This window comes from Mesoplodon densirostris, chromosome 3 (genome assembly GCF_025265405.1).
Source record: "Mesoplodon densirostris isolate mMesDen1 chromosome 3, mMesDen1 primary haplotype, whole genome shotgun sequence".
NCBI lineage: Eukaryota > Metazoa > Chordata > Mammalia > Artiodactyla > Ziphiidae > Mesoplodon > Mesoplodon densirostris.
The window spans coordinates 119,869,275-119,893,587 of NC_082663.1; the positions used below are offsets into that span (position 1 = coordinate 119,869,275).

Sequence of the window (24,313 nt, forward strand, 5' to 3'; positions counted from 1 at the left end):
TTATGACGATATCTTTTCAGTTCCCTTGAATGTATACCTTGGAGTGGAACCTTGATCATATTATAACTCTGTTTTATTTTCTGAGAAACCACCAGGCTGTTTTCTGTAGCAACTGCATGATTTTACATTCCCAGCAGTGTATGAAGGTTCCATTTTTTCCACATCCTTGCTAACACTTTTTTTTTAATATCCATGCTAGTGGGTATGGAGTTTTTGGTTGTTTCTTGTTTTTGTTTTTAAATAAATTTATTTATTTATTTATTTTTGGCTGCCTTGGGTCTTTGTTGCTGTGTGCAGGATTTCTCTAGTTGCGGTGAGCGGGGGGCTACTCTTCGTTTCAGTGCACAGGCTTCTCATTGTGGCGGCTTCTCTTGTTGCAGAGCATGAGCTCTAGGCGTGTGGGCTTCAGTAGTTGAGGCACGTGGGCTCAGTAGTTGTGGCTCGTGGGCTCTAGAGCGCAGGCTCAGTAGTTGTGGCTCGCGGGCTTAGCTGCTCCGCAGTATGTGCGCTCTTCCCAGACCAGGGCTTGAACCCATGTCCCCTGCACTGGCAGGTGTATTCTTAACCACTGCACCACCAGTGAAGCCCCTGGAGTTTTACCTCATTGTGACTCTGATTTGTATTTCCCCAATGACTAATGAAGTTGAGCATCTTTTCATGTGCTTGTTGTCCATTTGTATGTCTTTGGAGAAATGTTTATTCATATCTTTCTCCCATTTCTTGGTTGGGTTGTCTTTTTATTGTTGAATCATGTTTGTTGTTTGTTTTTAGGAAAAAACATGTATTCTGGATACATACCAGTCCCTTATCAGATACATGATTTGGAAATATTTTCTCCCTTTCTGTGGGCCATCTTTTCACTTTATTGATTGTGCCATTAAATTTTATTTTTTTAAGTTTTTAAATAAATTATTTATTTATTTTTGGCTGTGTTGGGTCTTCACTGCTGCACACGGGCTTTCTCTAGTTACACTGAGCAGGGGCTACTCTTCATTGCGGTGTGTGGGCTTCTTACTGCAGTGGCTTCTCTTGTTGCGGAGCATGGGCTCTAGGCGCGCGGGCTTCAGTAGTTGTGGCACACGGGCTCAGTAGTTGTGGCTTGCGGGCTCTAGAGCGGAGGCTCAGTAGTTGTGGCGCATGGGCTTAGTTGCTCTGTGGCATGTGGGATCTTCCCAGACCAGGACTCGAACCCATGTACCCTGCATTGGCAGGCAGATTCTTAACCACTGCACCACCAGGGAAGTCCTGTGCCATTAAATTTTAAATTTTGGTTGGGCCCAATTTTTATATTTAACTATTTTTTCTTTTGTTGCTTGTGCATTTGGTGTCATGTCTAAGAGACCATTGCATAATCCAAGGTTATGAAGATTTACACCTGTTTTCTTCTTTTCTTCTAAGAGTCTTATACTTTTAGCTCTTACATTTAGGTCTTTGATCCATTTTGAGATTTTATATAAGATGTGAGGTAGAGATCTAACCTCATTCTTTTGAATGTGGATATCCAATTGTCCCAGCACCATTTGTTGAAAAGATATTTCTTTCTCCATTAAATTGTCTTGACACCCTTTTCAAAAATCATTTGACTTTAAATGTGATGGAGTGTTTATTTCTGGAGTGTTTATTTCTATTTTATTCCACTGTTCTATATGTCTTCTCATGCCAGTTCCATACTGTCTTGATTACTGTAGTTTTTTGTAGTAAGTTTTGAAATTGGGAAGTGTAAGTCTTGCAATTTTGTTTTTTTTTAAGATTCTTTTGGCTATTCTGGGTTACTGGATATGTTTGTGCTCTTCGTCTGGTCTTCGGAAGAGGTATTATAGAGGGTATTTTATATGCTACAGAATTTGTGGTCACACACGAAAACCACCACTCCTCCATTAATAATATTCCATTTCTTGAAATTTCTGCCCCTCTTGTATACACTGAAGGTGGATGGTTGGGAACTCTTATGATTTAAACCTGTGTTTGCTAGGCTACCAGAAGAGGAAGTTGTTGTAGTGTTTGTTTGTTTATGCATCCCCTCCCTGACAAAGCCTGGATATATGTTTGAGAGGAGACAAAACTGAAGAGGGAGGAGGTGATTAGTTTGGGTAGTTGTAGTCTAAATACATCTGATGTGGACTATATATAGCTTGCAAGAAGAATATGGACAGAATTTCTTTTTCCAGGATAATAAACAAATGGATAAGTGGAATAAGATATAAAACATAGCAATTAGAGTTTTTGCATCTAGTATCTTCTAACAATTGCTTAAGAGGTGAGAATTCAATATTTGAGTAACACACAATTAGCTTGACACCCAAGCCAGTGTTATCACCTGTGTGATTAAATTGCAAAAACAAATTGTGGATGTTACTGCTCAAATGGTCCCAATTATTTTAATTTACTAGTTATTTTGACTCTGAATAGTGAGAATCTGTACTATATTTTAGTACCTGTTTTGCTTGAGACTTGACTGACAAGTTAACAAAGAAAAGTTTATTTTCTTTTAGTTTGAAGAGACCATTAATTAAGGCTATACTTAAATCAGGTGCATGTATTTGACCTATTACCACCCCCCCCAACAAAATTTTGAATAGTATGATAACAGTATCAAAAGTACTTACTACTATGCAGTATCTCCTTGTTAATCTATTGAAAGCATGCTCTCATTCTCTACAGAGGAAAATCAGTGTTTAGTTTGGGGTAGAGCCTCTTTTTCATGAACTGATATCTTGCATGATAAAATTATATCTTTCAGAGATTAGAGTCCTTGGCAGTGTGTTTAAGAATTCTGATTGGTATCATAGGGTAGATTCCACAATAATTTAACTAGAATCTACTATTTGTTAAGCTTTGTACTGGGCTTTGGAATTACAAAGATGAAAAAATGTGGTCCCTGCCCTTAAAGACATAAGGCTTTTCAGGAACATGAACATTTCAGAGAATGTGAAAACAAGGTAAATTATTTATTCAAATTATATTTGCCCTTCTAAACTAGTTTTACATAATAACAAATTATATTTGAGTGTTTGTTGTAGGCATGTGTACCTTAATTGCATCACTTCATTTAATATTTTCCTAGTCTTGTGACAGTCCAAGATCCTAAACTCAATATATGGATCATTGACCTGTGTTGGATGATCACTATAAAGGTTGATGTTTGGATGTCTTACTTCAGGAGTTTGATGGACTTTAAGTGACAGGTTTAAAGGGTCAATGATTTAAAATTAAAGGATACAAAGTTCATCAGCATAAGATATTTGAGCAAAACCACAACTGCTTCATTATGTTCTATAAACTCTCCAAGCATGTCCTGCTCCAGAGCCTTTGGCATTTGCAGTTGGCTCTCACAGGAGCATTCTTCTCTTAGATATCTGTGTGGCTGCCCTCTCTCACTTATTTTAGCAGTCTGCTAAGAGCCCTTCCTACTGCCTATTGTATGTATGTTCCATAAACATCTCAGATTCACAATTCTAAAACTGAACTCATCGCTTCCCCCTCTACGCCTATCCCTTCCCCACCCCCACCTTTGTAAATTGCATTGCCCTAAAACTAGTCAGTGTAGTCAGAAACCTTGAAGCTTGCATCTGCTATCTCTTACCACACACATCCAAACAGGTACTGAGTCCTGTAGGTTCTTTCTTAGCATCTTGTTTGTCTCTTTCTCTGTATTCTCACTGCTTGTGCTGTAAATCAAGTCATCATCTTTCACCTGAACTTATTGTAGCAATCCCTGGCTCTATCTACCTCTGTGATTATACCTCTAATTCTTCGTTTACCCTGCTATCACAGTAAATTCTCTAATGCCAGTTCAATCATGTCACTCCTTTGGCAAAAAGCCTTCCCATTCCTTAGATAAAGAATAAATCAAATTCCTTGGTATGGCATACAAGGTTATTTAGGATTTGGCTTCTGTCTATTTCTATCCTTGCTGTATCCTACTTTATTTGCTTTTTATATTCCAGCCATACCAAATTGCTGTAGTTCTCTGAACATATCAAGCTATTAAACGTCCCAAGTACTTTGCTCTCACTGCTTTGGCTTCTAGAATCATGATAATAACTACTACATACTGAGTGTTTATTGTCCGCTGGACTAAATGCTTACCTTTATGTTCTTAAATAAACATTACAACTACCATATGAAGGAAGTGATATTCCCAATTTGCAGATGAGGAACCTGAAGCTTAGAGACATTGTATAATATGCACAAAGTTGTACATCTAGTGATGGAGCCACGATTTGAATCAGGTTTCTTGGAATGTAAAATCCATGCTTATAACTACTACTCTACACTGCAGCTGTCACTAATGGCCCCGTTCTCCATCCTGTTGGATACCTTCTTGTTCCGGATCATCACTTCTGATTTCCTTCATTACTACCCCAACTGGAATTGACCATTTTTTCCTTCCTCTGTGTTCCCATGTTGTCTGTATATAACTCCCTGTTAAATAGCATCTGTAGTACTTTATTGCATTTATTTGATTGTCTGTCTTAATGAGCAGGAATCATGTCTTATTTATTTTTGTGTTTCCCATATACAGTAGAATGTCTGGCACTTAGTAGGTGCTTATTAAATGTTGGGTTTAGGGCTTCCCTGGTGGCGCAGTGGTTGAGAGTCTGTCTGCCGATGCAGAGGACACGGGTTCGTGCCCCGGTCCGGGAAGATCCCACATGCCGTGGAGTGGCTGGGCCCGTGAGCCATGGCCGCTGAGCTTGCGCGTCCGGAGGCTGTGCTCCGCAACGGGAGAGGCCACAACAGTGAGAGGCCCGAGTACCGCAAAAAAAAAAAAAAAAAAAATGTTGGGTTTAATAAGCCAGTGTATGTTGAATATATGTATAGTGTTTAATATGCTCAGATTACTTGTTAGCCTAAGACAACATAATGGATTTTATATTTTTGTGGAGTAGAGAGTTAAGAGTATAGGAACACAAGGTCCTTAGACAAACTTACCTTAATAAAGGTAGTAATGGTAATTTAATAGTAATAATAACTAATATTTGTTGAGTGATTACCATGTATTAAGCACTGTTGGTACAATTTTAGTTGTAGTATCTTGCTTAATCATCAATAACCCTGTGATGTAGTTACTACTATTATCCTTATAGCTGAGGAAAATGAGACTAACAACGGTAAAAAGAGTTAGCTAAGATGGCACTGTGAACAATGGGCTAGTGTTCTAAGAGACCTTGCTCTTAGTCATTATGCTCTCCTCCCATTATTGGTATGAACTGGAAGTGTTTGAGGCTCTTTTTAACTTATTAAAATTAAGTATTTCTTTGGTGTGTTTGATGCTTATTTTTTTATTTAGGGTAGTGAGCAGAAGCCAGGACTTCTTTCTAACCTCAGTCTTACCCATTTATTATGATAGGGCAAATACAGAATAACATTTCAACGTTAAGATTTTCTTGGACTTAATTGCCAGGTTCTTCATTCCTTGTGACTTTCCTAATGAGTATGTGAGGAGTCTTCTCTTTTTTTAAATGTATTGTGGCACAAATTTTGTTGTATGCATGTTGGTTGGAAATAATATAGTGGTACTGCCAGAAATTACTAAATAAAAGCATGATTTGTCTGTCTCTCTAAGAACTGTGGCAGAGAGGAGTTTGTGGGCTTGATAATCTATTACATTTAATTTAAAGGTTTTTCCTGACATTGCTGTTATTGTTAAACTGCAACATCATGGTGCTTGTAGATTCTCTGTTTACTTCATTGGTTAGCACGCATTTGTTTTAGTCATACTCCACTGTTTAGAAGAGTCACTTAATACAGTTTGGTGTGGTGAAAAGGGTGTGAGCTTTGGAGTCTGAAACACATGGCTTCAGATACCTGCGTGGTTATGTGATCTTGGGTAAGTCACTTAACTTTTCTGAGTTTCAATTAAAATGAAGATGTTAATCTACTTCACTGAGTAGTAAAGATGATGGAGTGGAATAATATATGGAAAATGCACTTAATGGTAACTATTATTTAAAAAAAAAACCTTTCCTTTCTCCCATGTTTAGAAACTTCAAAAACTAATAGATTCTGTATTAAAACTATGGTTTAGAAATGAAGTTTTTGTAGTTGACTAAAGTGGAGTTAATTTTCTCCAGCTTTAACAGAAAATTAGGAAAAGCCTGATGGTTCTTTTTTGTGCTGTTTAAACTAATTAACTTCAGAAATCCCAAGGTAACAGTTATGTTTTTTGAGAAGAGGATTGTGGATCTGAAATTGGGCATAGAGTTTCCCTTGTAGAAAGAAACTTGAACACTTTTTACGATGAGGCATATGGCCTTTGCATTCCATTACTTCCACATGTTGTTGCTGATTATATTGGGCCTTACAGTATCAGCAAAATCGTTCCTAAATTTATAATTATTTGGTCTCAGATTGCATCTGTATTACTTTTTCCTTTTGAGTGGATCTTGGAGCATGTTTGTGGTGGATGCAACTGTTGAAACCACGTTTTTTGCAAAAAGGAATTACTGTGTCTTTCAGTAATTGTCTCTTGGAATGCTGACCCATCCTTTTTGCTGCTCCAAGTAGAAATCAATACAGTAGTAAGCTACCTGCATTCTAAAATTGGTATGATTCTGATTTAAAGACTTCGGGTGGGGAAAGGTAAGACATGTTTATCTCTCCAAATGTTAACTAAGAGAGAAGAAAAATAATAGCAAGTACATTTTAAAAATATATATTTTTTAGATGATTAAATGTTTTATTTGGCTTTTCCTTTTTAATTATCAAATCTGAATTTCTTGAGGAAGCTTTATTTTTGAAGGTTTATAAGAAGAGGTAGTGAAAAATAAAGATTTAGCCTTCCTCCTGAACTTTCTCATAGCTCTGTTTGGAATTCATGGGAGTGATGCTTATTCTTTTTTTTTTTATTCTTTTTTTAATTTTTTTATTTTTTGTGGTACGCGGGCCTCTCACTGTTGTGGCCTCTCCCGTTGCGGAGCACAGGCTCTGGACGTGCAGGCTCAGCAGCCATGGCTCACGGGCCCAGCTGCTCCGCGGCATGTGGGATCCTCCCGGACCAGGGCACGAACCCATATCCCCTGCATCGGCAGGTGGACTCTCAACCACTGCGCCACCAGGGAAGCCCAGTGATGATTATAATTTTTTTTTAAATTTTGGCTGTGTTGGGTCTTCGTTGCTGTGCGCGGGCTTTCTCCAGAGAGGGGGGCTACTCTTCGTTGCGGTGTGTGAGCTTCTCATTGCGTTGGCTTCTCGTTACGGAGCGTGGGCTCTAGGCGCACAGGCTTCAGTAGTTGTGGCATGTGGGCTCAGTAGTTGTGGCTCACAGTCTTTAGAGCACAGCCTCAGTAGTTGTGGTGCACGGGTTTAGTTCCTCCGTGGCATGTGGGATCTTCCCGGACCAGGGCTCAAACCCATGTCCCTGCATCGGCAGGCAGATTCTCAACCACTGTGCCACCAGGGAAGTCCTGAAATTGTGGGTTTTTCTGTTGTTGTCTGTTTGTTTGTTTGTTTCTTGGTGGAAGTGAGTTTTGGCCAAATCATAGCTAGGTTAATAAATGATTTTTTCCTAATTAGATTTTGGCCAGGGTGACTGAGGTGTTTTTTGTTTTTTGTTTTTGTTTTTGGTGATAATAGCTGAGTCTGTGGTTATTCTCCCTAGTAACTATTGCCATCCAGTGGTTCATTTTGAAATGTCATATGGGACAAAATGCTTGTTCCCCTTTTCCTCCCTCTACCTTTGTTTAAATTCTAGTTGAATCTAAAAACCACACTCATTTTTTTTAGAAGAAGGGAGGGAGAAAAAAGACTTTTGAGGAGGAAGACATAGAGTTTGACTTTAGCGTTTTAGAAGAGATAACCTATAAGGGAAAAAACAGGTAGTTTGTTGTGGGCCAGATTTCCTCTCATTCTTTTTCCTCCGCGTTTTATTTTTGTACCTAATCAGAAGTAGGAAAAAAATCTGCCATGTTTAGGACTTGAAACAAACTTTTTTGCCATTGGTTAAAAACAGTGCCACTATAGGTTGATGTTTTATGTTTTCTGCTGAATGTAGCTGCTGGATAGAGATGAGCTGTGTAACTACCATTAAGCAATAAGGAAATTTCTGTGATCCTTTAGCTGTATGTAGGAAACTATGAGGCTTATATATTCATTTGCATGATGAAAACTAATTTCATTACATATAATATTACCTCGAACTTATCTTTTATTTAGACATTTTTTTGGTGTTATATCACTGAGCCTTTATATGAAATGTATGGTATTGATCTTAACTATTTCCATGTAGCTATAAATGGTTTCCATCTTGACTGGCCAGACACCTTTTGAGGTAATGCTGTTGCAATCACCATTGCAACCCTATGTGTTTCAGCAGGTTTATCAGGTAAGATATTTATGAACTGCCAAAAGCAATCCCCCAAATAGTCCCAAAGTAATAGGCATAACTGGATATTTTATCCTTTTATTGAATCCACATTGAGACAGGCTTTTAAAAGTTTATGGAAAGTAGGACAAAAGAGTGTGAGAATTGAGTGCCTTTGGCATATCTAATTGACACAAATGTATTCAAGTCATTTATGTGTATAGTTATGTATAACTCTTTCTGGGAACTTAAGATTTCCCCCACAAGTGTTACAGATATTTAAAATTTGATCTTGTGGGTCAGAACTTAAACATAAAATGCCTAAAACTACATTTGAAAATTCAAGTGATTCTCAAAAGGAAAAAAAATTGTAACTATGTGAGGTGATAGATGTTAACTAAACTTATTGTGGTAATAATTTCATAATATATACTGTTAGCAGTCACTCCCATTCTTCCTTTCCTGACTCTTCAGGAGACCATTAATCTTCTTTCTGTCTCTGGATTTGCCTGTGCTGGACGTTTCATATAAATGGAATCGTGTAATATGTGACTTTTTGTGTGTTCTTTCATGCTAAGCATGATAGTTTCAACGTTTGTCAGTGTTATAGCGTGTGTCAGTACTTGGCTGAATAATATTCCATTGTATGGATATACCACATTTTGTTTATCCATTTACTAATTAACAGACATACGGGTTTTTTTCCACTTTTTGTCTACTATGCATAATGCAGCCATGAACTTCTATGTACAAGTTTTTGTATGAACATGTATGTTTTCAGTCTTCTTAGGTATATACATACAAGCGGAATTACTGGGTCATATGGTAATTCTGTGTTTACTTTTTAAAGAACTGCCAAACAGTGTCCCACAGTGGCTTCATCATTTATACTTCCACTGGCAATGTACAAAGGACCTTACATTTTTTGAGAGTGGACCATTCGTCACTTTCTAAGTGCATCTTCAAGCCCATTTTTTATTTCACTCCCTTACTCTCCACCCACGTGTCTGACCACCTATTGAAATTCTATGTATCCTTCAAAGCCTAGCTCAAATGCTACTTCTTGTACAAGTCTTTTTGGATTACTGGGGCTGGAAGTGATTTCTCTTTAATGCATATAGTTTTACCATTTATTTCTCTTGGAGGCCTTTTGTGATAGTTGTTGGTGTCTTTGACATTTCTTGTACCACATTTTTGTACTCTCTTGGTATTGTACTTTGTATAAAACAGGACTTCAATAAATATTGGAGAATGAATGGGAGAGAACTGGAAATCCTTAACTTGGATTTTTAAAAAGTTACATAATACATGTAATCTGTATTCGTCTCTGTAATATGTGTAATACTACATCAGACCACTGCTTCTTATAAAATAGACATATTAACATCTAAATACCATATTTAATAAATTTCAGAATTTGGAATGGTGGTTTTTATCTATCCTTACAGGTATATGTATCTGCAAATATGTAATAATTTCTTGCACTTGCAGCAAGCTCTTTGTTGTACAAGCAGTTACCTTTCAAATCATTTGAAAACTGGTAGTCTACATTTATCTGCTGGCATTGATCTAGAATGACATCTTTGTCTGTAATTATATATTAAAGAATCTGTATTACAACATAGTACATGGCTCAGTGTTACTGGGTCTGAAGTTAAAGATTTATTTTATAAAAATAAAGTACATCACTAGATAATAAAATATTGTTATATCCACATCATTTTAACTTTACTGTCTTTATTAGGATATCTTTATTTGGTCTCCATTGTGAAAATTGATGACCAGCTAGTCAAGTATTCCAAATAATGTAGTCCAAATACTGTGGTCCTTTGTTTATGAATTTGTTAGGTAGTATCTATTGCCTAGCGTTTAAGAGTTATATGGCCTGTGGTTTTTTTTTGTTTTTTGTTTTTTTTGCTGTATGCAGGCCTCTCACTGTTGTGGCCTCTCCCATTGCGGAGCACAGGCTCCGGACGCCCAGGCTCAGCGGCCATGGCTCATGGGCCCAGCCGCTCTGCGGCATGTGGGATCCTCCTGGACCTGGGCACGACCCTGTGTCCCCTGCATTGGCAGGCAGACTCTCAACCACTGCGCCACCAGGGAAGCCCATATGGCCTGTGTTTGAAACCTGGCTTTGCCATTTATTAGCTGGCAGAAATACTTAACCTTTGTGATCCTGTTTTTCTATCTGTCTACAAGTATGTTAACCTCCCTGTTTAGACACTTTTTTATATATATAAATTTATTTTATTTTTGGCTGCATTGGGTCTTCATTGCTGCCCACGGGCTTTTCTCTGGTTGCGGCAAGCAGGGGCTGTTCTTCGTCGGTGTGTGCAGGCTTCTCATTGTGGCAGCTTCTCTTGTGGCACACGGGCTCGGTAGTTGTGGCTCATGGGCTCTAGAGCACAGGCTCTGTAGTTGTGGTGCATGGGCTTAGTTGTTCCACGGCATGTGGGATCTTCCTGGACCAGGGCTCGAACCTATGTCTCCTGCATTGACAGGCGGATTCTTAACCACTGCAGCACCAGGGAAGCCCCAGACCTATTTATATACTACAGACATGTATAGGTATATAAATATGTACTCATGATTATATATACACGAGTACTCATATGTTCATGTTTGCATACATATACATACATACTTTTAGCAAAATAAAGATCATACTGTTTTAAATCTTGTGGTTTTCACTTAATTTTATGACTGTTTTCTTATGCCATTAAATATGCTTCAAACACATTGTTCCTAATGACTGCATAGTGGTCCATTCTGTGAATGTACAAAATGTACTTACCAAATCCCCTATTGTAGTTTTTTTCACTTCATTTCTGGAATTTTAATTAATGCTGCAATGAACATTCTTGCACATTGTCTGGCATTCAGACAATTTTTTAAGGATAGATTTTTTTTAATGGAATTACTGGGTCAAAGGGCATTTGCTTTTTAAAAATAAATAAATAAATCTATTTATTTATTTATTTATTTGTGGCTGCATTGGGTCTTCATTGCTGCACACGGGCTTTCTCTAGTTGCAGTGAGCGGGGGCTACTCTTTGTTGCAGTGTGTGGGCTTCTCATTGCAGTGGCTTCTCTTGTTGCGGAGCACAGGATCTAGGCGTGTGGGCTTCAGTAGTTGTGGCACTCAGGCTCAGTAGTTGTGGCTCTCGGGGTCTAGAGCTCAGGCTCAGCAGTTGTGGTACACAGACTTAGTTGCTCCGTGGCATGTGGGATCTTCCTGGAGCAGGGCTCGAACCCGTGCCCCCTGCACTGGCAGGCGGATTCTTAACCACTGAACCACCAGGGAAGTACGGCATGTTCTTTTTAAAGCATTTTGATACACATTTCCAGATTGCTTCCCAGAAAGGTTGTGCATATTTTATTTGGTAAGAAAATTTAGAATTAACTTGATTTGAAATTAGAGAGTTGCATGTTTATTTTCGTAAGTTGATTTTGCTTATAGTATTCATTTCAACAAATATGTATTGAATAACTACTATGTACAAGGTATTCATAGGCTCAGAGGATAGAGCAGTGAACAAATGACTATGATTCCTAATCTAATAGAGTTTTCCTGTCTAGAGCAATTAGGATATTTGACAGTGGACTAAATCTTCTTTAGTTTGTCAGAATTGAATATATTAATTGGAAGAGAGGAGAAATGATACTTTAATGACCTATTTATGCTATCTAGGCTTTTTACTATCTACTCCTGCATACATCTTCCTAGGACCTATGTTGACGTACTTGTTTCATTTAAAAAATGCTGCTTTTCAGGCTCTGTGGTAGGCACAGAAGATTCATTGCTCTCCAGGAAACTTGAATCTGGTGTGTCTGGGTTATATCTGTAGTCATGTCTGAAGATAAGCAGATGGTCAGGAGGCTCCCTTGTAGTCCCTCCCCATAACCCCCTGTTTCTACAATAATTTATTTGGTTATATTTGAATTCCAAATCAGAAGTCGTATTACCTTAAATTGCTGTTATTCTAACAATATTAAGATCAGCTTCATGGATATTGCATCTTTAATTCCTAAACAGGTTGAATCATTTATTTTGGACCAAGAAGATCTGGATAACCCGGTGCTGAAAACAACATCAGAGATATTCTTATCAAGTACTGCAGAAGGAGCAGACTTACGCACTGTGGATCCAGAGACACAGGCACGGCTAGAAGCATTGCTGGAAGCAGCAGGTACTTTATTTTTTGTTTTCTCTTTTTCATCTTTTTAAAAGACTCCAGGGAATACCCTGGCGGTTCAGTGGTTGGGACTCTGCGCTTTCACTGCCAAGGGCATGGGTTCGATCCCTGGTAGGAGAACTAAGATCCTGCAATCCATGTGGCATGGCTGGAAAAAAAAAAAAAAGACAAAAAAAAACCCCAAACCCCAAGACTCCATCTCTATACAAAGTTATAAAATTCGGTTTTTTTTTAATTTCCTAAAGAAAATTTTCACATTTTATGTTTAAAAAATTCTTGGTTGAAAGTTCTCAGTGAGTGATTTCTAGGCTCAACACTAACTTTTTTTTTTAAATTGAAGCATAGTTGATTTACAATGTTGTGTTAGTTTCAGGTGTACAGCAAAGTGATTCAGTTTTACACACATATATATATTCTTTTCCATTATGGTTTACTACAAGTTATTGAATATAGTTCCCTGCTATACAGTAACATTAACCATTTTTTAAAAATTTATTTATTTTATTTATTTTTAGCTGTGTTGGGTCTTCCTTGCTGCGCGTGGGATTTCTCTAGTTGCGGCGAGTGGGAGCTACTCTTCGTTGAGGCGCGCAGACTTCTCATTGCGGTGGCTTCTCTTGTTGCAGAGCATGGGCTCTAGGCGTGCAGGCTTCAGTAGTTGTGGCATGCGGGTTCCGTAGTTGCTGCTTGCGGGCTCTAGAGTGCAGGCTCAGTAGTTGTGGCTCATGGGCTTAGTTGCTTCACAGCATGTGCGATCTTCCCAGACCAGGGATCGAACCTGTGTCCCCTACATTGGCAGGTGGATTCTCAACCACTGTGCCACCAGTGAAGTCCCAAGACATATATATAGTATGTTAGGAATGTGTTTACTCTGATGATTCTTTTTATTCCTTTAACTTTCTCCTCTTATGAAAAAGCATAGGTAAAATTTATAGCAGATTGACTTTTAGTCCATCTAATGTGTCTTTTTGGAACTGACCGAAACTTAAAATTAGATTGAACAAAACAGTTTAAGTATCTAGCAGAAGATGGTTTAATTTAGACCAGATGGTTTAATTTAAACCTTTTTAAAAAAAAGTTTCCATTGCAGGGGGCAGAGGTTTCATTCCTGGTTGGGGAACTAAGATCCTGCATACAGTGCAGTGTGGCCAAAAAAAAAAAAAAAAAAAGATCACATTAGTAATTGCTTTGGTGTCCCTCCCTTCTTTGGATTTATTGTGAGTCTCCTACTTTTGATTTAGGAATAGTCTATGTAAGATTCCTGAAGTAGGAGTGCCATGGCCACCCCATATATATATATATATATATATATATATATATATATATATATATTTTATTTTATTTTATTTTTTTCTCCTGTGCTTTAGAACCAGCTTAGAGCAGAGAGAAATGTGGAGAAAATGCATTTTTCTTCTCCATGTCTTCTCTGGACTAAGTTACTCTCCTTCCCTAAACCAAGCTTTGTTTACTGGTGATAGTACATCTCCTCTCTAGTTTAGGCTGACATTTCACTCATACTGTGAGTACTACTCCAAGACCCCTGATTAAGGATTTTAAACCTGTTTCTCTTTTTTCTGGCCACCTCATGAGTCTCACTCAGGGATGGCTCTTTTCTGGTACATTGAACATTTTTCTTTAGGTTCATGGTTAAGTATAAGTACTTATATACTTATACCTTTTACAAGATACCTTAGAATTGCTTGCTTTTCTTACCTATATTGTGAGAAAGAAAATAAACCTTGAAAATCATGTCTTCCAGGAGGTGTCAGAAATTACTGAATTTTAAAATTTTGTGTGTTTTGACAATTTAAACTCCAGGCATTGTTGGATATGATATGTATCCAAAGAAATTGTCAGATGTTTTTTAAAATGATGTACTCCTTTGAAGCCCTGTGCAAGTCAGTTGGCTTAATGAATACTTTTTTGTTCATTAGTATTTTCATTTGGTTTTTGGACATTGTGTTGAGCCTATAACATTTAAGACTTATGCATTGTTTTCACTTACGAGAATGTGTTAGATGTTACTAGGCTTCTTAAGAAGATAGAATTCTTAATGCTATTTTAACCAAAAAAATTGAAGTTGAAAATATTTTTTTCTTTAAGATTCTTTGAGATTTTTTAAAGAAAACTAAGAATTAAGGGCATTTCAAGAAAAATTTTTAAGAAGTCTTTTCTAAATTATAAATGTAATATATAAAATAGCTAAAACAATATGAAATGTATTAAGTAGATTATAAAGCCTGCCCATTGTAAAGGTTTACATATACTTCCAGACTTTCCCTTATAGTTATATAAATACATGTATATGTTTGAATATACATGATTTTTTAAAAAATGAAATTATATCATATTATACAAATTATAATTTTCTTTTTTTCACTTAATTTATTGTGGCCATCCTTCCATAACAGGATATGTTGATCTTTCTCCTTCTTTAAAGGGTAAGATAATATTCTGTTGCTTGGATGCACCACAGTTTATTTTACCGATGGCTAATTGAAGGATTTTTATGTTATTTCCAATTTTTTTGATATCACAAATAATGCTGTAGTTCATATCCATGTATATCTATAACTTTTCTTGCTTGTGCAAGTATCTTCATAGGACAGATTCCTAGAAAGTGATATTGCTGGGTCAGAGGATATTTTTGCATTCAAAATTTTGATAGCTTTTATCACAGTGGTCCCTCAAGTTTATGCCAGTATACATTCCTATCAACAGCTTTCCTCAGTCTTCTTTTGGTCAATTTCATAGTTTGTGTTCATTCAATATTATCAATAAGTTGTGCGGTAGCTCTTTATAAATGATATAAATTCATTGGGTGTTGATTTTTCCAGTTTTTATTTTGCCTTAACTTTATTTATGGTGTCTTTAATTATATAGAAATTTTTATTGGAATTAAAAATGTTTAATATCACATTTGCTAATTTTTTACTTTATAGCTTTTGTGATTTGGTCTCATGCTTAGAAAAACCTCCTCTACATCAGCAATAGAAAAATACTACATAGTATAATAGTACTTTTCAGATTTCATTTAAGTGTACCTGGTATTTATTTTTGTAAATGGTGTGAATTTGAGATCTTACCTAATTTTCAAATAACCAGTTTCTGAACAATATTTATGAAATAAGCCCTCCTATATCCACTGATTTGAAATGTCACCTTAATCATATATTGAATTCACAAATGATCTAAGTTCTTTTTTTGTTTGCCTCTATTACATATCCTTGATAGAATTATCTTTTTTCTTTGCAAGTATTATACTGTTGTAATTGGATAGCATCACAATATATTTTTTATCTTATTGGGCAAGTTTCCCTTCCTTTTTTTTTGTTCTATAAAATTTTATTGACTGTTTCTCATTTTCAGTGGTAACAGGTGGTGATATTATCAACAAAATTTTGTTGCAGTAGTCACTGATTCCTCACTGAATCTAGAGAAAAAGGTATATTGGCACTTAGACTTACCATATTGTGAGCTCTGTAAGGACAGGAACTATGTCTTATTCCTTTCTGTCCCCCTAATGTCTGGCACATCATAAGCACATAATAAATACTAAATATGAAAATTAATTTATTTTAATTTACACTCTTGCCCCAGAAAATGGTTCTAGGTGGCTATTCAATCAAAGGAGAAACAGTTGGATTGTTTGTTGTAATATTACAGAATAGCCCCTTCATTAGTACTGAAAATAGATAGGATCCTATACTAGAGATCTTATGCTGTAATTGTACTTTGATAGAAATCTCATTCATTCATTACAGTAAGCATCATGTTAAGTTACATTTGGAGTTAGGTAGAGGACAAATTAGTATTGTGTGCACTGTAAAGATGAAAAGACTAAAACATAGGTGTTATGCAATGGCCTTTTGACATTAGTGACAAAATTGAAATTATCAGCTTTGCATATGGAGATTATGCCATTTTGCCCTAGAGAATAGTGTTTAGAAATGTAATTACAGTTTACACATTTATGCTTTTTCTTTCCCTGAACTGATTGATGCACACTGAAGGAATTGGCAAATTGTCAACTGCTGATGGTAAAGCCTTTGCAGATCCTGAGGTACTCCGAAGACTGACATCTTCAGTAAGTTGTGCGCTGGATGAAGCTGCTGCTGCACTGACACGGATGAGGGCGGAAAACAGCCACAATGCAGGACAAGTAGACACGTATGTGTTTAATAACTTCTGCTGGGTATTCAATTCAATATCTGGTTTTTATTTCTAAGGAAGTTACTTATTCTAAAGGTTATAGTAGGAAACTCTAAGCTGACTGCCTGAGTAATAATAAATGAAATGGGTTGTTGTTGCAATAATCTAGGTCCACGTTACTCAAATATGGTCCATGGACTAGCAGCATCAGCATCATAGAAATTCAGAATTTCAGACCCCATCTTGGATCTATTGAATCAGAATCTACCTTTGAACAAGAAATATTGGCTATTTGTATGCACATTAAAGTTTGAGATTCACTGATTTTGTTAGTCATTCTGCAGTAAAAATTTTACTTATATTTTTACCTTCTATTTCATCTAGTCACCTCACTGTTATCAAATAAAATTTTAAGACATAGGATTATATCCCAAATGTCTTTGGGAATCATTACATTAGTTTAAAAAATTGTGCATCTAATGCTGTATAAAGTTTATTTAAAATTTAATATGACAGGGCTCCCCTGGTGGCGCACTGGTTGAGAGTCTGCCTGCCGATGCAGGGGACACGGGTTCGTGTTCTGGTCCGGGAAGATCCCACATGCCGTGGAGCGGCTGGGCCTGTGAGCCATGGCCGCTGAGCCTGCGCGTCCGGAGCCTGTGCTCCGCAACGGGAGAGGCCACAACAGTGAGAGGCCCGCGTACCACACAAAACAAAACAAAACAAAACAAACAAAAAATTTAATATGACAGTATGTTAGGACATTTTGAAAGATAAAAATGACAGCTGTTTTCATATTTATTTATTGCCTTTCTGGCTTGGTTCACATACATGAAAAATTAGTATTGTAAACAAATATTCAAATAATTTTCTTCTTACCATATCAGCATTTTTCTATATATGACTAACTGTATATATTTAATATAACTCGTTGTCATAGGACCTTGAGTCTTTCTTTGTTGGTTTTGTTTTTAGTCGCAGTCTGGCGGAAGCTTGTTCAGATGGGGATGTGAATGCTGTTCGTAAATTGCTAGATGAAGGCAGAAGTGTAAATGAACATACGGAAGAAGGAGAAAGCCTGCTGTGTTTGGCTTGTTCAGCCGGGTATTATGAATTAGCACAAGTAAGCAGAAATAATCTTTAGTGATCAAAATTGTGGAAGGGTTTTGATGTTTTGTTTATTTTTATCATTAATAAAAGAAATTATCATTAGAGGCCAAGGTCTTTCCTTTTTGGCAGTAGGTAAAATAGAAACTGATACATAATTAATTTTTGTTGTCTGTACATGCAACTTGACATGGTCCGTTTTTTTCTGCCGCTTACTCAAAAATAGTGCTAATGAATAAGAAAAACATAGAAATAATAATAATATTTTAAACTTGCCTTTAGAAATAATATACAAGTATAATGAAAGATACTGATTTATTTTCATTTCATCTAGATTATCCCAATTCTTTTAGTTTTTTTTTTTTTTTTCCTGTTAGAGCAATTTTGGGAAATAGCCATGTGTTTACCAGTTAGTTTGTGTCTTGTGAGTATAGTTTTGCTGTTCTCTTGCTAGATAATCCTGAGCATAACACTAATTCTTTGACAGGAGCTGTTAAATTGTATAATTGGATGGTTAATGTGATTACCTACTTTACTTAAAGATTACTATGTAATGGTATTGTAAAATATAACATCTAACCAGGTGTTTTGAGCAGTGAACATTGGCATATTTTCCCAAAAGGTGATTATTTTTTATTTCTCCTTGCCTCCACTCTAAAAGAATATCTTCCCAGATTCAGTATATTCTTTAGAAGTAATATTAATAGTAAGAATTGACAGTTTCTCTCTGTGTGCATATGTGTTTCAAAGGTATTGCTTGCTATGCATGCTAATGTTGAAGACAGAGGGAATAAAGGAGATATAACCCCCCTAATGGCAGCATCCAGTGGAGGTTATTTAGATATTGTGAAATTATTACTTCTTCATGATGCAGATGTCAACTCCCAGTCTGCAACAGGTATGTAGAAAATGATATGTTAATTTGAGGAAAACAAATTGATATAAATAACTATAACCTGAGAGATAAAAATTTGATCCCTAGGGAAAACTGGTTGTAAACATACAGAAAAATCATAGCCCTTGTTTAGAATCTGTGAGTAAAATATAGATTAATTTGATATCTTTAAAAGTCTTTGAAACACTCTTACATTCTGTTTGGTCAAGATTGACAGGTTTTTTTGCTGGGGACAATTTCTTTTTTGCCACAGTATATATAATGTACAAAGAGGCAAATTTATGAACTGCATCTTTCACAATTCTTTATCTCATTTAAATACAACTCTCTTATATAGATTAACCTGAGAGTCAAAACCCTATAGAGTTTTTTCTGTCAAGTGTACAGAATGCATTTACTAATAAGATATTCTGTGGCAGCATGAAAGCTACTCTAGTAAGGTTCTTTATAAGCTTCGGTCATATGTCTTGAGTTACAGGTGTACATTTAGTAATGAGATTCCTTGGATTTAGTGAGGCAAGCACATGGTTTAAAATACAATTTCAATAATGAAAGCATATCAGTCTTCCATACCATTAAGTATATATTAAATGTAGCTTAATTTATTTTTTAAACGACCGTGACTTCTTAGAAAGGATTGTAGGTTACTTTGCTGACCACTTTGTCTTAGTCGTAGTAATATTAATATCCTCCATGTCTGAGACTGTTAAACAGTTGAATTCTGAACAAATTGGGTTTGAAATGATAGTTTTCTTGCTGAACCTTTAAAACAGTTTTCTTCAGTCTCATACTGTTGGATGGTTAAACCATCTCCCTATTCCCTTTAATAAATAAAAGTCCTCAAAACAAAATCAGGAAAGGAATAAGTGGAAAATCAGGGAATAGTGACCTTTTACATAAATTTTTCTTTTGAAGGAATTATGCTGAGGGGGATTTATATCTGTCTCCCTGGGTCTCATAAATGTAGACTAAATGAATAAATGTGTAAAGATAAAGGAGAGGTGAAAGAAAATTAAGAAATGAATAAACATAGAAAGAAAATGTTAAGTGTTTCTAAGTTGTACGGTGTTGAAAGAAAAAGCAATAACTTTGAGTGGTACATTAAAATATTTTATATTAAAATATGTTGGAAATGATTTTTTAAGATGGCACTTAATCTTATTTTACAAGCTAAGGAAATATGGAGAGAGGTAAATTGGTTTGTTTATAATAAGTCTTTTAATTAGTGAAAAAATTAAGATGATGCTTCTAACCAATACAACAAAAAAATGAGATAATAGTTCTAGTGGTTTATGTAAGGTAATTGAAGAGATAGAACTAGAGCAGTAGTATAATTGTAATTATATCAGTTTTATCATAATTTTTAATTTCTTTTTGTTCTTTTTTAGGAAACACTGCACTAACTTATGCCTGTGCTGGAGGATTTGTTGACATTGTGAAAGTGCTACTTAATGAAGGCGCAAATATAGAAGATCATAATGAAAATGGACATACCCCCTTAATGGAAGCAGCCAGTGCAGGTCATGTGGAAGTTGCAAGAGTTCTTCTAGATCATGGGGCAGGCATCAACACTCATTCTAACGAATTCAAAGAAAGTGCTCTTACACTTGCATGCTACAAAGGTACTCTATAAATATATATATGTTTATAGGGTTTTTTTCATAGCAACTTTGAATATTTAAATATTTGAATATTGAGTATTTGAGTTAATTTTATATTTCTTATACTTCCCCTGTGCTATAAAATTATCTAGCTTCTAAGAGATTATATAGAAAGTCCATTTTAGCATGTATTTCCTAAAGTATAGTTTCATAGTGTATGTTTTTTTATTATTTTAATTCAAATTTATTCAACCAGCTATAAGGTCAACCAAAACTCTTAGCACAGACTTAGAGGGTTTCCATTCTTTAATAACTTTTGTTTTATATGATTTTTCCAACCTTTATTTTAAAAATAATACACACTCAAATAATAATAATCACACTTGATATAGAAAACCTGAAAAAAACAGAATAGTGTAAAGAAGTTTTACAATGACATGTAATGCTACCATCTAAAGATTTAAAAAGCATGTAAACAATATTTTAGTATATTTACTTCTAGTTTGTTTTTTAAGTACATTTATAAACAAATATATATACACTTGACTCTTACAACATGGTTTTGAACTGCACAGGTTCACTTACACACAGACTTTTTTCAGTAAGTGTGTACTATAGTACTAAACAATCCAAAGTTGGTTGAATGCTCAGATGTGGAACTATAATCAAAGATGGTAGCTAGGACTCCAGCAATCCATATTCTAGGAAGGATGAAGAGGGTAAGGGCAAAATGAGGAATGCCTTCCAACTTAGTAAGCTACCTTTAAGGAATCTTCCTAGAAGTTCTGCCTTGTAAATGTCCCTTTTACATCTCATTGGCTACACATAGCAGCAAGGGAGGCTGGAAAATGCAGTCTTTTAGTCAGGCATGTTGCCACTGAGATGAAATTGGGAGTTCTGTTATTAAGGAAAAATGAGAGAATGTATATTGGGTAGGAAACTAGCAATCTCTGCCAAATACATCAAATGGATGCACCATAATTGCCTATTGTTGGACACTTGCATTGTTCCCAGTTTTTCACTATTATTAAAAACACTGTGATAACATCCTTGTGCAGACATCTTTGCCTAATCTCTGATTATTTCCTTAGGATAAATTCCTGGAAGTGGAATTGCTGGGTCAAAGGGTATGGACATTTTTAAGGCTTTTGATACATATTGCCAAATTGCCTTCTAGAAAGGTTGAACCAATTTACACTCCCACCAGCAGTGTTTGAGAGTGCCCTTTACCCCACCCTACACCCTCACCAACACTGGGTATTATCATTCTTTTTAATATTTGCCATTTTGATAGTAAAAAATGGTGTCTTATTTTAATTTGCAATTTTTTAATAGGAAGGTTTAATATTTTTTTCATCAGTTTAATAGTCATTTTCACTTCTTTTTTTGAATTACCATTTCATGTCCTTCATCCATTTTTCTACTGGAGTGTTTGTCTTTTTCTTATTGACTATTATAAGGCTTTTTATATACTAAATGTATCAAGAGGGTTGAAATTATTTTGAATGGAGTTTTCTCTGCCTGCTCATTGCCACAGTGAGTTTATGGTTATTATTCTAAAGCTTTTTTCCTGAAAAATATGATCCAAACATACTTTACCTGGCATTCTATTTGATTTCAGTGTTTTGATTTATATTTTATACAGAGTAAATCAAAGAATAAGTATTATTACTTTATTGCTTTACTTGAATTAATGTGCTTTGGACTAATTCAATCTTTAAAACCTAGATAAGACCTTGATGAGAGCCTGCTTATTATTTTGGATTGGCTTTGTAAAATTGTCATTGATTTCTTTATTGAACGCAAAATAAGTTCTCTTGTAAATTTTTGTATAGACACCTGAAAGAAAAAGATTTCCTATTTTAATACTTATATATTAAATCGATAGTTCTTGAGAAATATAGTTTTAAAATTTGTGTTCTTTTTTTTTAAAGGCCATTTGGATATGGTTCGCTTTCTGCTTGATGCTGGTGCAGATCAAGAGCACAAAACAGATGAGATGCACACTGCCTTAATGGAGGCTTGCATGGTAATATTAAATTGCACTCACATGAGATTTTATGGGAAGAAAGGGTCATATGTGTTTCAGCCTTTGAGAATTATTTTTATTCTTTTGGAAAAATCATTATTATGAGATGGTAAAGATCTTGAAAATTTTGTACATTATCAGAGAGGGAAGGGGGAGTTTACGATGTTTTGTTTATCTTTTGATAGTAAATCTGTTAATGTAGGAAATCATACAAAAGGCAGGCTTGGCTATGTCATTTTCAACACACTGATGTACTTTTATTTTCTTCCCAATTCTTTCATTATGGTAAAATACACATATCATAAAATTTACCGTGTTAACTATTTTTGATAACTATTTTTGAGAGTTATTAAGTATATGCATAATGTTGTGCAACCATCACTACCATCCATTTTCGGAACTCTTTTCATCTTTATAAAACTGAAACTCTGTATCCATTAAACAGCAACTTTCCATTCCCCACTTCTTCCTATGCCTTGTGATCACCATTCCACTTTCTATCTCTATCATTTTGACTGCATTAAGTGCCTCATATAAGTGGAATCATACAATATTTGTCTTTTTGTGACTGACTTATTTCAGTTAGCATGATGTCCTCAGGTTCATCCGTGTTGTAGCATATGTCAATTTCCTTTGTTTTTTAAGGCTACATAGTATTTTATTGTATGTACCACATTTTGCTTATCCATTTATCCACTGATGGACACTTGCATCGCCTCCATGCTTTAGCTATTGTGAATAATGCTGCTGTGAACATGGGTGTACAAATATCTGTTTGAGTCCTGTTTTCAGTTCTTTTGGATATATACCCAGAAGCAAGATGGCTTGATCATATGGTAATTCTGTTTTTAATGTTTTGAGGAACCACCACCATACTGTTTTCCACAGCAGGTGTACCATTTTATGTTTCCACCAGTAGTGTACGAGGGTTCCATTTTCTCCACATCCTCACCAGCACTTGTTATTTTCTGGGTGTTTTTTTTTTTTTTAAACTTAATTTTTATTTTTTTGGCTGCGATGGGTCTTTGTTGCTGCACGCGGGCTTTCTCTAGTTGAGCTGAGCGGGGATTACTCTTCATTGTGGTGCACAGGCTTCTCATTGCGGTGGCTTCTCTTGTTGCAAAGCACGGGCTCTAGGCGCATGGGCTTCAGTAGTTGTGGCTTGTGGGCTTTAGAGCGCAGGCTTAGTAGTTGTGGTGCATGGGCTTAGCTGCTCCGCAGCGTGTGGGATCTTCCCAGACCAGAGCTCGAACCCATGTCCCCTGCATTTTAAGGGGGATTCTTATCCACTGTGCCACCAGGGAAGTCTCTTTCTTTCTTTTTTTTTTTTTTCTGATAGTAATCATCCTGATGTTTATAGTTTTGATTTTCATTTTCCTCACTGTAGGTTTGATTTGCATTTCCCTAATGATTAGTGATATTGAGCATCTTTTCATGTGCTTATTGGCCATTTGTATATATTCTGGAGAAATGTCTATTCAAGTCATTTGCCCATTTTTTAATTAGCCTGTTTTTTGTTGATGAGTTTTACGAGTTCTTTATATATTCTGGATATTAATCCCTTATCAGATACATGATAAATGTTTTCTCCCATTCTGTGGGTTGCCCTTTTACTCTGTTGATAGTGTGCCCTTTTGTGCACAAAGTTGTTTGGGGTTTTTTTTGTTTTTCTTTTTCAAAAGTTTTTAATTTAAGTTCAGTTTATCTATTTTTGTTGTTGTTGCTGCCTGTGCCTTTGATGTCATGTCCAAGAAATCATTGCCAAATCCAATATCATGAAGCATTAGTCCTGTGTTTTCTTCTAAGAGTTTTATAGTTTTAGCTCTTATATTTAGGTCTTTGATCCATTTTGAGTTAATTTTTGTATATGATGTTAGGTAAGGGTTAAATTTCATTCTTTTGCATGTGGATATCCAGTTTTGCCAGCATCAGTGTTGAAAAGACTGACTTTTCCCATTTGAATCGTCTTGACACTTGCCAAAAATCATCTCACCAATCATTTGACCCAGGTTTATTTCTGGGCTCTATT

The 24,313-nt window shown here is 35.8% G+C and overlaps 1 protein-coding gene across 13 annotated transcripts in view; it reads left to right on the plus strand.

Moving 5' to 3' along the window:
• Window positions 1–24,313, plus strand: part of ANKHD1 (ankyrin repeat and KH domain containing 1) — a 124,112-nt gene that overhangs the window by 10,665 nt on the left and 89,134 nt on the right. For all 13 annotated transcript variants that reach the window (XM_060093454.1, XM_060093458.1, XM_060093445.1 and 10 more), the window contains exons 2-7: window positions 12,341–12,494; window positions 16,514–16,670; window positions 17,628–17,775; window positions 18,510–18,657; window positions 20,043–20,276; window positions 22,190–22,284. In XM_060093454.1, the coding sequence (XP_059949437.1) occupies window positions 12,341–12,494; window positions 16,514–16,670; window positions 17,628–17,775; window positions 18,510–18,657; window positions 20,043–20,276; window positions 22,190–22,284 (936 nt within the window). The remainder of the gene's footprint in view (window positions 1–12,340; window positions 12,495–16,513; window positions 16,671–17,627; window positions 17,776–18,509; window positions 18,658–20,042; window positions 20,277–22,189; window positions 22,285–24,313) is intronic.